We start from the raw sequence: 13,136 nt of genomic DNA, 5'->3' as shown, positions 1-13,136 counted from the left end.
CAATTACTTGTTTTTAGGCTTTGTTTTAAGTTGCAGGTAAGGCTAAGGTTAAGGGGTGAGTGAGGAAAGATTTGAAAGAAGAGAGGAAGAGGCAGCCTAAGAATAGTCCTGTGTATAAGAGCTCAAATGCACAGCATTATACACAAAACTGAACGTCAATGTTGAATGAATTGCCTCCTTATTTGCATTCTGTTGCTAGGCTGGGTTTCCTAAGAAGGACTTGTTTTCAAATTCATATATCCCAAGACAATAACTTCCTCACCCACTATTCCCTTGCTCTTGACTAGAAGTTTACAGAAGCTGAAGCCATATTAAAATGAGGGTTGTTGCTCTGGGAGTTTCATAGAGCAACCTGGCATGCCTTTATTGCTTTGCTTCTTTGCTTCTCCAAGTTAACTGTACACAAAATACTGCACCTCCATATCCTGCAACAGGGCCACCAGCTGAAATAGCTTCTCGGGGTCTGTCAGTTGTATATACAAAATTTCTTCAAAGTATTTGAAATGTTCACCCCAGGATGCTGTTCCTCCTTCTGCTAGGCAATATTCTTCCATTCTGCATATCTCAAGTTCGTTGACCTTCCACACAAAAAGTTTCAAAGAGATTCTCTGAAAAGTATGATTGATAAAAGCCAATAATAATCTTCCCCCAGTCCAACATAAAGCTTTGCCTCCAATATTGAGAAACAAGACATCCTTTATCTTTATTCCCTCAAGGGACTCTTCGCGGTGGTCATATACTGAGACAGTAATCCATAATTGCTTATTGTTTATTCATTAATTCACATCGAAGTCCATATCTTCCAATTCCATTTCCTGTTGCTCATGGTTTTCCATCCTTTTTTTTTTTTAAAGTCGGTTTCCATTTTCTCTTCTTCCATTCTTTTTTCAAGAATGTTGTCAGAGACTTAGTAGCTTTCCCCTCAAATTCCAAATTTTATGCAGCTCTGTCTCTGCCAGCTCAGAATAACAATTAATCTCTCCGTTCATGGTTTCCTTCTCCTCCAACGTCATAACTCCACCATTTGACTGTTTCACTCCTCCAGGCACCTATGTGGAAGACCTCTCAATTTTATCATCTATTGCCTCCAGCTTTACCGTTCCATTCTCACATTCTGGCAATCCTCCATTAGTATTTTCCCCCAAGTACTCTTTCCCCCTCAGTCCATTTTTATTCACTGTTCTGTGCATTTCTGTTCTAAGTTCTTCCAATTGATCATTCAGTAGTTGTTGCATGATACCAGCAATCGCTGGGGTGTTTTTCCAGTATTTTCACCATACTGAGTGTCCCCCCCCCCCCGAGATCCACACAGTCCTTGCTTACATTCCTAACATTCAACTCTCACAGTGAGCAGCCATGTAGTTTCACATTACAGTCAGCACATTCATCAGTGAATAGGAAGATTTAAAATAAGACAAAATAGCTTGGCAGAAATGACGAGCAGAATCCGAAACCAGGGAAGAGAAGCAGCGCAAGAAGAATGGAAAAAATTCAAAGACTATTTAAAGAAATATTACAAAATTAATGAAAGTTAGAATGATGTTGGACTGGAAAGTAAATGGTTACTATTAGCTATGGTTAAGACAAGGAGAATAAGGAAGACTAGTCTAAATTTAAATTAAAATAAGGGAAGATTTGTTGAGCAATCGATAAGAATTTGGAATACAGAAAAGGGAGGCATGAGGAAGTCGGGGAAGAAAGGTATAAGAAATTAGGATATGAAATGGTACATGTTTTTTGTTTTGTTTTTATCTTTGTATGTTTATGTATGTTGTGTTTATATGGAAAAAATAAAAATATTATAAAAAAAAATAAATAAAATAAGACAAAATAAAGTGAAAATTTCTCAGAGTTGGAGAATCTCCTCTCTGTTTATAAAGTTTCTTTGCTATTTTTTTACTGGAGCACACTTTTTGCTAGTTTTGCTTTCAGCCCCTTAATGGTTTCTCCTCTTAAGCCAGCAGTCTGGTCATATTGCAGACGAACATTTTAGCCAGCAGAGAGATGGCCTTGGTCATAATTTATAGAAGTTTTGGAAATCATTGCAGAAAGGGAATTTAGCCGACCTTTATCCTAAGGACTAACACCTAGGATGGTAATGCAGTGTTCAGGAATGATTACGGTTCTTCCACTCTTGGTTGCTCACTCCATCCATCCAGGTCCTTTGAAGATTTTTTGTTCCCGCAGCATGGGAGCAGCCCTTTTAGAGCACTGGAAGTTAATCCCTGTTATCCCTGTTCCTCAGAGGTCACTGTAGGTCCTTTTGTGCCATGAGAAGCAAGAAGGTGGCACAAAGTATCAGATACTGAACAGCCCTTGATGGACATCATTGCAGTAAGCGCTACGGCAGTGAGTCGCTCCCCTTCCTTCCTATGCCATTTTGAGAAATCGAACTGGCTTGCATTCCAGTGACCTTCTCCCAATCTTTTTCGCATATGTAGAACTGCACTTTGATAGGTTCACACCCGCGAAGTTACTGAGAAGCCCCCTTCATGGCAAACATGTGTATATAAATTAGAAGCAGAGCTGGTGGGGATGTGGACATTGAGGTTCTGCATGCAACCACCACCCACTTCTAATAAGCCTGAATATGGCTTATATCTCTTCCAGTTTGTTTGTTTGTTTGTTTGTTTGTTTTAAACTCCCCCAAGTTCCTTGTGGGAAATTGTTAGCATAGGTAAGAACTAATCTTTGTTTATGTGGGGCTGAAATGACTCTTTACTGGTTTCCAGATACATTTCAGCTGCAATCCTTATCTATATATCTTTGGGGAGAAAGCCCCGGTGTACACAGTGAACATGTTTCCAAATAAACATGTAAAGAAATGAGTTACAAATCTGATGCATTTTCTTTGACCTGAAAATACTGTGGCCCTTTAGAGTCAGAGAAGTTTTTCTTTAACCCCTACATACGATGGGGGGAAAATTCCTCCCAACATCCTCAGGAGCATTAGAAACTGTCTGAAACATGATGCTTGTGCACCATGAAGATGTGCCCAATTAAATGTTATTGGGGTTTTCACATAATTGGGAGTTTAATTTGCTGTATTCAGGATCAAAATAGAATTTCCCCAGGTCAGATTTGCAATGGTGAAGCACCAACCATCTTGCATAGTATATTTTTAAATTTAAACCCACTGCTGCATTTTTTAATTTACAGAGCAAGAATGAATACTCAGAATCTTTTTTTAAAAAAATTAAGTGATCTAGAGTATCTTTAAGAATATCAGAAGAACCTTGCAGCATTAGGCCCAGATCCACTTAGCTCTGCACTTAGATCCACTTGGATCATTTCAAGGAATACTGGGAACAAGCAGGTACAGTGGTACCTCGGGTTAAGAACTTAATTCGTTCTGGAGGCTCGTTCTTAACCTGAAACTGTTCTTAACCTGAGGTACCACTTTAGCTAATGGGGCCTCCCACTGCCACTGCACCGCCGCCTCATCCTGTTCTCATCCTGAAGCAAAGTTCTTAACCCGAGGTACTATTTCTGGGTTAGCAGAGTCTGTAACCTGAAGCGTCTGTAACCTGAAGCATCTGTAACCTGAGGTACCACTGTAATTGGTGGTCGACCAGAATTTGGCCAGTGGAACACTATGAACCTTCATCTTCTTTCTGTCCACTTCTGGATTAAAATGTGGTTTAGAAGAACATGACACATATTTCATGACATATATAATTTCTGATATATAATTCCTGCATTGCAGAGTGTTGGACACTAGATGATCCTCAGGGCATCTTCCAACTCTACAACTCTGATTTATAAAAGTATGAACAACGAGGAGAGAGGAGCTCCCACCTCTCATAAATTAGGACTTGGAGATCCCACAGTCAAGCTGATTGACAGTAGGCAAAAAGATGTACTCCTTCATATAGTCCATAATTGACTTATCCGGTTCACTAAGACAAGGTCTGGGAATGACAAGTGGCTTAGATGGCTTTTAGAAAGGATTAGACACATTCACAAAGGATAGGACTTTCAGGAGCTATTAGGTAGGCTAAGCAAACATAACTTCTGTGGGGGGAGTTGCAAATGAAAAGATGTCTATGTGTCTTGAACCCCAAGCAGACTGACAAGGGTCAGGGCTTTGTGGCTATCAGGACCAACAGAATTTGAGAACAGGTGAGGATCAGCTGCAGGGATGGGGGTAGGATTGTCAAGCACAACCAACACCAACAAAGTTACAGTAGAGAGGCCAAACTCCTGGCTCTGCATTATACATGGAGGCTTCAGGAAAGATATTATCTCTCCCCCCCCCTCCCCCTTGCTTCTTCCCCAACTTTCGCCATGTAGCAGAATGCTCCAAGCTGGCAGGAGCAAGGAACTGGAGCACCTTCCTTAGGGGGCGTAGTATAGCAGGTCCCTCCTTCTGACTACCAAATGTAGTCAGGGGAGAAACGAAAAGGGGTGGCAGTCACTCCAGTGCCCTGCTGTTGAGTACGCAGGGGCATCTGACTAGATGAGATGACCTGATCCATCAAATTGGCAGATACAGCAAATCAGTTCTTATGTTCTTAGGGGGCTGGGGGTTGTGTCTTGCAGTCCATGGCCTGGCTTGAATAATCTCAAGTTATTTGTTCCATAAGACGCTTTCTGCAGGGCACCTGCACTCTGTTGCGTTATACTGCTTAATCTGAGCCTCATCCGTCTCACTCCTCTCATACAACTGCTAATGACTGCAGTTACCGCACACATCACATGTCTCCATGGCTTATGGGCAGGAAGACATTGAGTCCCCTTTCTTGAATTTGTCACAGGAGGCTTCTTTCAGTAACTTTCTTTGAACTTTCCTCCAGGTTATCAACAACTACCTGGATGGGGCTCAAGCAGGTTCCACAGAAAGGCTCACACCTGGAGGGATGCACTTCCGAGATAGCAAGAGGAAAGTGGACTATGTTTTAGCTTATCACTATCGGAAATCTACCTCGCCGTCCAGTGGTGGTTCTCCAAGCCTCTCGCAGAGACCTCCTTCTTTGGCTATCATTTCTAATGGGGAGACGGCCAAAAGTCAATCTGAACAGCAGCCGCTGCCGCCACAAGGCCAGGAAGCAGCTTCTCCAGATGCCGAGGTCATCGATTTGGGACCGTTGGAGGCTCTGGAGGAAGCGAAACGGGAGCAGAGGAAAGAGTTCGAAAGCAACCTGATGGAAGCTGGTCTGGAGATAGAAAAAGATGCAGAGGTAAGAGGAGGAACTGCCAACAGACAGGTAGGAAAGATCTGATGGGTGAGGCCAGAAATCAGGCCGGACTGTTAGGTTTCATTTTGCAAACAAAGTAAGTACCTAAGGCAGTCATGTCCAGAGTCCAGCCTGTGTGGCAGTCAACAACAACAATTTCAATCCTAAAAAAGCTCAACAATTTCAATCCTTTAAAAAAGGTCAAAAAAAGGTCAACAACGTTGGTCAGCCCTCACACATGTTCACTTCATCAAATCTGGCCCTCTTTGAAAAAAGTTTGGGCACCCCTGGGCTCTTGCTCAAAAGTTGTCAGACAAAATGCGAGCTCCTCCCCCAGACCCAAACATCAATGAAATGGGCTGCCCTGGTTGGTAGTCCCTGCCATACGGGATTTTAGCCAGTTAAGTTAAATCAAAGCTGTGATGGGCAAGTCCCATTTTGAATATTACACAAGAGCTAGTGATTTCTAGAGCTCCCTTTTCTGCTTCTGTCTCATTGTTGCCCAATCCAAACTTTGCATGTTGGTAATAGTAGTGCCCATGTGCATGGCAGTAGCTCTCTATGGCCCATCCACTTCCTCCTCTCTCTGTGTCCTTCCAGGCATGCACATTCAACAATTTCATGGCTGATAATAAGTGTACATGCGGCTTTAAATTATCATTATTTTTGCAAAAAACAAAAGGAAGAATGTTATACATTTTATCTATCAACTATTTTTGGAGAGAAATATAAAAGTGTACATTCAGTTTATGATGTCATTAAAATGTGTTGTACTTCCTTCTCAATGTTTGAATATTTTTATTTATTAGACTTATACCTCTATGCCTTCTTCCAAAGGAGTCTAGAGCTATAGGAAGTTTAATTTTTCCTGGGTTTCTAAACCGGACAGCTTGGCCTGTTTTGAATCTGGTCTTTGTCAGCTTCCTATACTCATTTTTCTGTGAGTAAGGCTGCAATCCTAATCCTATTTATCTGGGAGTAAACCCCATTGAATTTAGCAGGACTTATTTTTCAATAAATGTGGTGTGTATGTGTAGTTTTTCTTACAACCTGTGAGGCAGGTTGGGCTGAGATTTGGTTCAGTCACCAAAGCACACAGCATGCTTACAGTATTGTGTGGGTTTGGTGTGGTTTTTTTTTGCCAGAGTTGGCAAGCTTTTCTCTTTCTGTTTGATATAGCTCTTGCTGTACAATAACATGACAGTTGAAGCAAAAGCTCAGTGTCCCTTTTGCAGCGATTTTATACCTCCTGCACCTTCACAACAGCCATGTGAGATAAGTTTAGATGAAAGTTGGTGGCTAGTCCAATGAAGTGAGCACAACAATGATGAATTAAGTGACTTTTAAATGTTTAAACCGTACGTTTTCAGAGAATGTATGTGCGTACCTGTACCTGCGTATCTAGTTATCAAGGTTGGAAAACTGGTTTTGCTTTTCGCCTGCTATGAAAAATCAGGAGTGGAGGGTGGGAGAATGCCTGTTTTCCTAGGTTTGCTTGTGTTTATATTTCCAGCGTTTCATCACCTTTTTATTCCAAATTATACGGTTGTAGAAGTTAGTTTTTAATATATTAAGCTGCTTGGATGTTTTGGTCCTCTTGTTTTTACAATATGGAACAGGGGAATGCTGGTGTAGAGAGAAATGTGCTTTATAGTAGGGAGTGTAGTTGTTATCCAATCTCTTGAAGGGTGTATTTCTTCTAGGGCAGGGATAGGCAAACTAAGGCCCGGGGGCCGGATCCGGTCCAATCACCTTCTAAATCCGGCCTGTGGATGGTCCGGGAATCAGCATGTTTTTATATGAGTAGAATGTGTGCTTTTATTTAAAATGCATCTCTGGGTTATTTGTGGGGCACAGGAATTTGTTCATATTTTTTTTTCAAAATATAGTCTGGCCCCCCACAAAGTCTGAGGGACAGTGGACCGGCCCCCTGCTGAAAAGGTTTGCTGACCCCTGTTCTAGGGAAATGCAGCAGTCAGATAGCGCATGGAGGGGGGGTGTTCGTTAAGTTGATTGTGGCACCAATTGGCAGGAAGAGGTGATTAGCTGCTTTCCCACCCATGGAAGGAATATGGGGTTCTTAGGAGTGGGTTGGTGCTGCTGGAATAAAAACTTAAATGAATTGTTATTCAGAGAGCTTGAGGTGGTGTCCATGGCTCTTTCCCTTTCCATTTTATCTTCACAAGATCCAGGGGAACCAAGTGAGCTTCATGGCTGAGTGGGTATTGCAAATCCTCTGTGCTCAGAAGATCTTAAATCTTGACTGTATCCAGCATGAGCATCTGAACAGAGTCGCTGTAACTCTTAAATCACTTTTGACCCTCCCTCTGTAAGAAATACCATGCACAAGATCAGCAGGTGAAAGACTGAGAATAACATAACCCCTTGGCAGCTCATGAAACTTGATGTTGTGTAGGACTGCCATACGTATGGAATTTCCCGGACACAGCCGGTATTCAGCTGTTGATAACAGTGCCTGGGCAGAAAACAATTAAATGTCCAGGAAAACCCGGACGTATGGGAACCCCTCTCAACAACTTTGGCCAAAAAAACCTTAACAACTTTTGTCTTCGGATTTTCACTTTTTGAAATATGGCAACCCTAATGTTGTCCCTGCTGCCCTGCCCTGGTTTGGGGGTGGCATTGGAGAAGAGCAGGGTTCTCATGCCTTAAACAGCTATACGACAAGCAGATATTAAACACAGTAAGCAGTAGAGGACTACAATTATGAGGGAAATGCCACCCTGTTTAATGATCTGTTCATTGGTGCATTACTTTTTTCTCTCTATCCCCACCTGCAAAAGAGGAAACAACTTTCCTAGAAGCATAGAATTGTAGGGCTGGTTCTCTTGCATGCATGCATGTACACACATACACACACACTGAGCGACATCTCTCTGCCCCACCCCCCAACAATCATGCAAGCCCCTTTATATAGCTGGTGGCCTCTGAGCATGGGCCCTCCTGAGGTTATGAGCGCTCAGCCAGTGCCCCACTAAGCCAGCCACTGCCCATAGCTGTCAACCGTCCCTTATTTGGCGGGAAAGTCCCTTATCCCAGCGCCATGCCCCGCTGCTGTCCCTTATTGATGATGTCCCTTTAATTTCCTGGGTTTCAAAGGAAGCAGCTCCTCTCCCTCCCTCCCTGCCGGCCAGGGAGGAGGAAGGCTCCAACTGTGTTGCTTGGCAGTGTTGCTCACCCAATAAGGAGTCTAAGAACGACTGGGGGATGGAGCTTGCATGCTTTGTGCCGATCAAATTGGCTGCATTGCCTGGGGAATTGCTTTTGCTCAGCGCTTCCCAGCGGAGAGGTGACGGTGGGTTTCCTTGCTGCAAACCTTTGCCGGGTTGCTGCGCTGTGGGAACCACCACGTGAGGCTTCGTTTGGCTGCTGGTTGACTAAAATCCCTTATTTTGGCTGCTGATCCCTTATTTTCGAGGCTGCTGGTCCCTTATTTTCAAATCTGTAAGTTGACAGCTATGCCACTGCCCATGATTCTGATGTTCACGCCCATGATGAAGTCATAAGAAGTGCCTTGCTCTATCAGACCAAGGCCCACCTACGCCACATTCGCAGTCTCTACCCCTGCTCTACATGGACCATCAGTAGTTAAATGAAGCTTCAGTTGCGCTGCTCTTTAATAACCACAAATGGATCCTTTGCTGTATTCATTCATTATAGTATATGTCAAAGCCATAATAGGGGAGTCATTTGAGATGAGCTTTGGCACCTGGACAAAAAAGATTGCCTTGCAGGCTGTTGTGAATGAAATGCGGATTGAAAGGCACAGAGCATTTAGGAGATGAAGGCTATTTTTTAAAAGGAACCATTTTTTGATTCTTCTTCTAAAGGCAAGTAACCTTGTACCTCTCAGGACTTGGTCCCATGAACCCAGAGTTGTATACAACCCAGAACATCTTTTAGGCAAAACATCCCTGGTAAAGAAAGCAAAAAGGTGTCTGGTAGTTGCCTAGATGAAGATATAAGGCATCAGTTTATGTTCCCTTGCTTAAAGATAAGAGATGTTCTTATATTGTGATTTTATGTTGTGAATTGCCCTGAGAGTTGCATGTATAGGGTGGTATATAATCATCATCATCATCATCATCATCATCCTACTTAATCCAGCTCCATCTAATCATAAATGCTCCACACCTCTGCCAATTTTGGCTCATTCATTGAAGAAAACTACTTGGCGAAAAGTGGAGGCAACAGGTTCTTGCACATTTATTTTCCGTAAGAAGTTGAATGCCAAATTAGAGGAAATTCTTAGATATATATTTCAGATTCTGAGATGAACAAGTCAGCTGGCATTAAGTTTCTTCAGAAATACGTCACTATTTACAAAAACAGTGCGTGGGGTTCTGCGCTGGTCCTTCTGAGAGCAGACCTGTTGAAGTTAATGGGCATGATTAACTTGGGGTCATGGATTTCAATGGGTTCTCTGCACAGGACTTAGCTGAATGCAACCCATTATGGATAGGGATAATTGATAATCTGGGATAATCTGCTAGGGAATGAATGGGACTATGAACATCCTATTCCCACACCCCTTGGGATGTCTTGGAGATGACCCTTTGTTGTTGTTGTTGTTGTTTAGTCGTTTAGTTGTGTCCGACTCTTCATGACCCCATGGACCAGAGCACGCCAGGCACTTCTGTCTTCCACTGCCTCCCGCAGTTTGGTCACACTCATGCTGGTAGCTTCGAGAACACTATCCAACCATCTTGTCCTCTGTCATCCCCTCCTCCTTGTGCCCTCAATCTTTCCCAACATCAGGGTCTTTCCCGGGGAGTCTTCTCTTCTCATGAGGTGGCCAAAGTATTGGAGCCTCAGCTTAAGGATCTGTCTTTCCAGTGAGCACTCAGGGCTGATTTCCTTCAGAATGGATAGGTTTGATCTTCTTGCAGTCCATGGGACTCTCAGGAGTCTCCTCCAGCACCATAATTCAAAAGCATAAATTCTTTGGCGATCAGCCTTCTTTATGGTCCAGCTCTCACTTCCAGACATCACTACTGGGAAAACCATAGCTTTTACTATACGGACCTTTGTTGGCAAGGTGATGTCTCTACTTAGGGTCCCTCTACAATTCTAGGATTCTATGGGTTGGGTATATGGCTGGCAGGAGGAAGAAGGGGCCAAGACTAGAGACTTCATGTGATAACTGAGTGAAAGCATCACCAGGAGTACAAGGGGCTGCACTACTAGCCCCAACCATAAAAGCCACATCTGGAAAACTAGCAGGATCTAGTAGACGTTCTGTGCTCATTTCTGTGAGATTTGCTCCAGGGAAAATCTGTTTGAAGCTTTGTTAACCCAGAAAATCATGGGGATTTTGAGCTGTAATTTCATGTGAAGAAATTTCAGGTGGTATTCTGGCATACAGATATTTCCCCCCGTCATTTGAAATTTAATGCAACATGGCAGTATATCGATTAAAAAAAAAGTTACAGTTCCATAACACAACAGGTAATGCAGCGTAAAAGGAACGTTAGAATCTGGGACAGAAGTGCTAGCGTTAGAATCAGGAAAATGAACATGGCAATCTCCACTTCTGCGCATCTCTCATTGCTGGGTGGCTTTCTGATGGTGCCATAGAGGCAGGATTCTAATGTCCTGTTAGCCTGTGATAGCCGTGCAGCTCAGCTTCCACCTTGCTGTCCTTCCATTAGTGATCTTTCAGCAGAGTCATCATCCATTCAAACCATTCACTCATAGGATTACAGTACATAATTAGGAAATTAAAGACAGCAGTAGCAACAGAAAAGGTGTCAGGGCTAGGGTTGCCACTCATCCTGCAATAATACAGGATTGTCCCGTATTTCAATGTTTCAAAGTTTGTCCTGTATTTCCCCTATTTGCACTCTGCTTCTCTCTCTCTCTCTCTCTCTCTCTCTCTCTCTCTCTCTCTCCCTCCCTCCCTCCCTCCCTCCCTTCCAAGATAAGAATCCTTTCCAAATGCCCATCTCCAGACTCCAGCAGCGAAGGCTTGGCTGGAGAAACCGCCCCTCGCTTTTCCCCTTACCTCTTTTTGCGAACAGACGCACTGAACCCTGTCTGTGGAGCCTACCTCCACAAAGAATGAGAACCCCAAAGTATGGGTTCAAATTGGCCACAACTTTATTTAACTTCAGAATGTGGGGAACTTGGCATAGGCCTTGGCATGTAACCCTCTCAGCGCATCCGGGACTGAGGATATGCAGGGCAATGAGGTACATGAGTGGGAGGGGACGGTAAAGCACAAACTTACACAGCGTGCCCTCGCACCTTACCTCCACCAGGAGTTTGACCTACATGCTGCCGCTCTAGGGTCAGGGATTCCTGCAACCAATCCTTTAATGAAATGCCTCCCCCCAACTTGAAGATAGACTAAAGGATACCTTGCCAAGGCCTAAAAACTGCCAAAGTTGTGACGAAATGCTACGGGGAAGGCGAAACCTGCCAATGCAGAGAAAATTCTTTCCCGGTTCTGAATACAACAACCATCTTACAACCATAGCAGCACCCGCTGACCTGGAACACAAAATATTAGGCTGCAAGAAAATATTATTAATTTGGGAGGGATAGGTGGGCAAATCTGGAAGAGGAAGAAACAAAGTGAGGTTTGGCCGAGGGGGTCGGCCTCTTTCCCTTGGGCTTCGCCCAAACCCCAGCCGGCCATCCATTGTCCTCCCAGGCCGGGGGTGGGACGATAGCCACCCTAACCGAGGTGGGAGGCACCAGACCAGGTAAGCCCTCTCGGTGTTGCAAACCCCTCCTACCTGTTGGGAAGGGAGGGCAGAAATTCTCTTCGCTCTCTCTCCTCATCCCGCCCCCACGGAGGAACAAACCAGGGCAAGGCTTTCATGTTGCCGCTTCCATTTCCCCGAAATTTTGGTGTGGGTTAAGGCAGCCATGCCCAAACTGCAGCCTAGGAGCACCGGGCCTCATCCTTCACGAGAGCAACAGGTTCTGAGTCCCTAGAAACAAGTGGTTTTGTGTCAGTGTGTCCCAGAAGCCCAAATTCTGAACTTAGTTGTTGTTTTTTTAAATAATTTTTTATTAAGTTTTCCAATTAACAATCCAATCATATCACATTAGTTATTCCAAATTATACCGATACATATCGAAAAGTCCAAATATTTTGCCAAATTATAAATTTTTGTTGGGGGTTCCCATGCTTCAAGTTCATTAAGGGTCTGATCATCTCATATTTCTGCTGCTTTTGGTGTTCACAAGTCCCATCTTTCGATCTTCTTGTTGTTATCGTTTTTCTTCTTAATAACCTCTGAGTTGTTTCTACAAGCGAGTTAAGGCAAGCATTATTATGTTTCTGTGTGAACTTTCTAAGGCTCTCCCTTTTTCTTTTTCTTTTAAAAGCTGGTAAGTCTTTTGTTTGCAGTAAATCATCACACACTGATCCAAAAGTCCTGCTCGGGCGGCAGGCGCCATTTTTGTCGGTTCCGATGAAATAAAATCTACCAAATTCTGAACTTAGTTATCTGCATGACATTTGAGAGACGAGGGTGGGGAGAAGTAGCTCCTGACAAGACTTGCCCTCCCCTCCTGACACCTAATATTTTTATATCTCAGAAATCTGACAAGTGGATCAAAGCCTGCCAGCCCATCAGAATATGCCCCCCCACTGTTTATTTATTGCCCCGGTCTGTATGTATTGCTGTACAGAACTGGATGTGTGTGAAAGGGTGTGTCAAAGGTCATGTATTTAAGCATGGGTAGCAAAGCATAGGCAAATTTACAGATTCATGTGTATGTGTGTGTGTGTGACAAATTTCAAGGCAGCCCTCCGGTTAGGCTGCAATAGATTATAATGGATTGCCTCGAAGTAATTTCAGCACCAGGTGGGGGGAGGAAAGCCTCCCTCCTCCCGCTGCCATCCTGTCCTTTATTTTGCCAGAACAAAGGTGACAACCCTATGTCAGAAAAAAGAGAAATATAAAACTATACAACTGTAGAGGC

General features: G+C 43.6%; 1 protein-coding gene across 1 annotated transcript in view; it reads left to right on the top strand.

Moving 5' to 3' along the window:
• ANO2 (anoctamin 2) overlaps positions 1-13,136 on the top strand; it is a 145,410-nt gene that overhangs the window by 1,115 nt on the left and 131,159 nt on the right. The window contains exon 2 of the mRNA XM_083615565.1: positions 4,797-5,180. Coding sequence (XP_083471691.1) covers positions 4,797-5,180 — 384 coding nt within the window. The remainder of the gene's footprint in view (positions 1-4,796; positions 5,181-13,136) is intronic.

Source organism: Podarcis filfolensis (genome assembly GCF_964270895.1).
Source record: "Podarcis filfolensis genome assembly, chromosome: 5".
In the NCBI taxonomy this organism is placed as follows: Eukaryota; Metazoa; Chordata; class Lepidosauria; order Squamata; family Lacertidae; genus Podarcis; species Podarcis filfolensis.
Note: the sequence above shows the minus strand (reverse complement) of the source record. Positions and strands in the feature narration are given on the sequence as shown.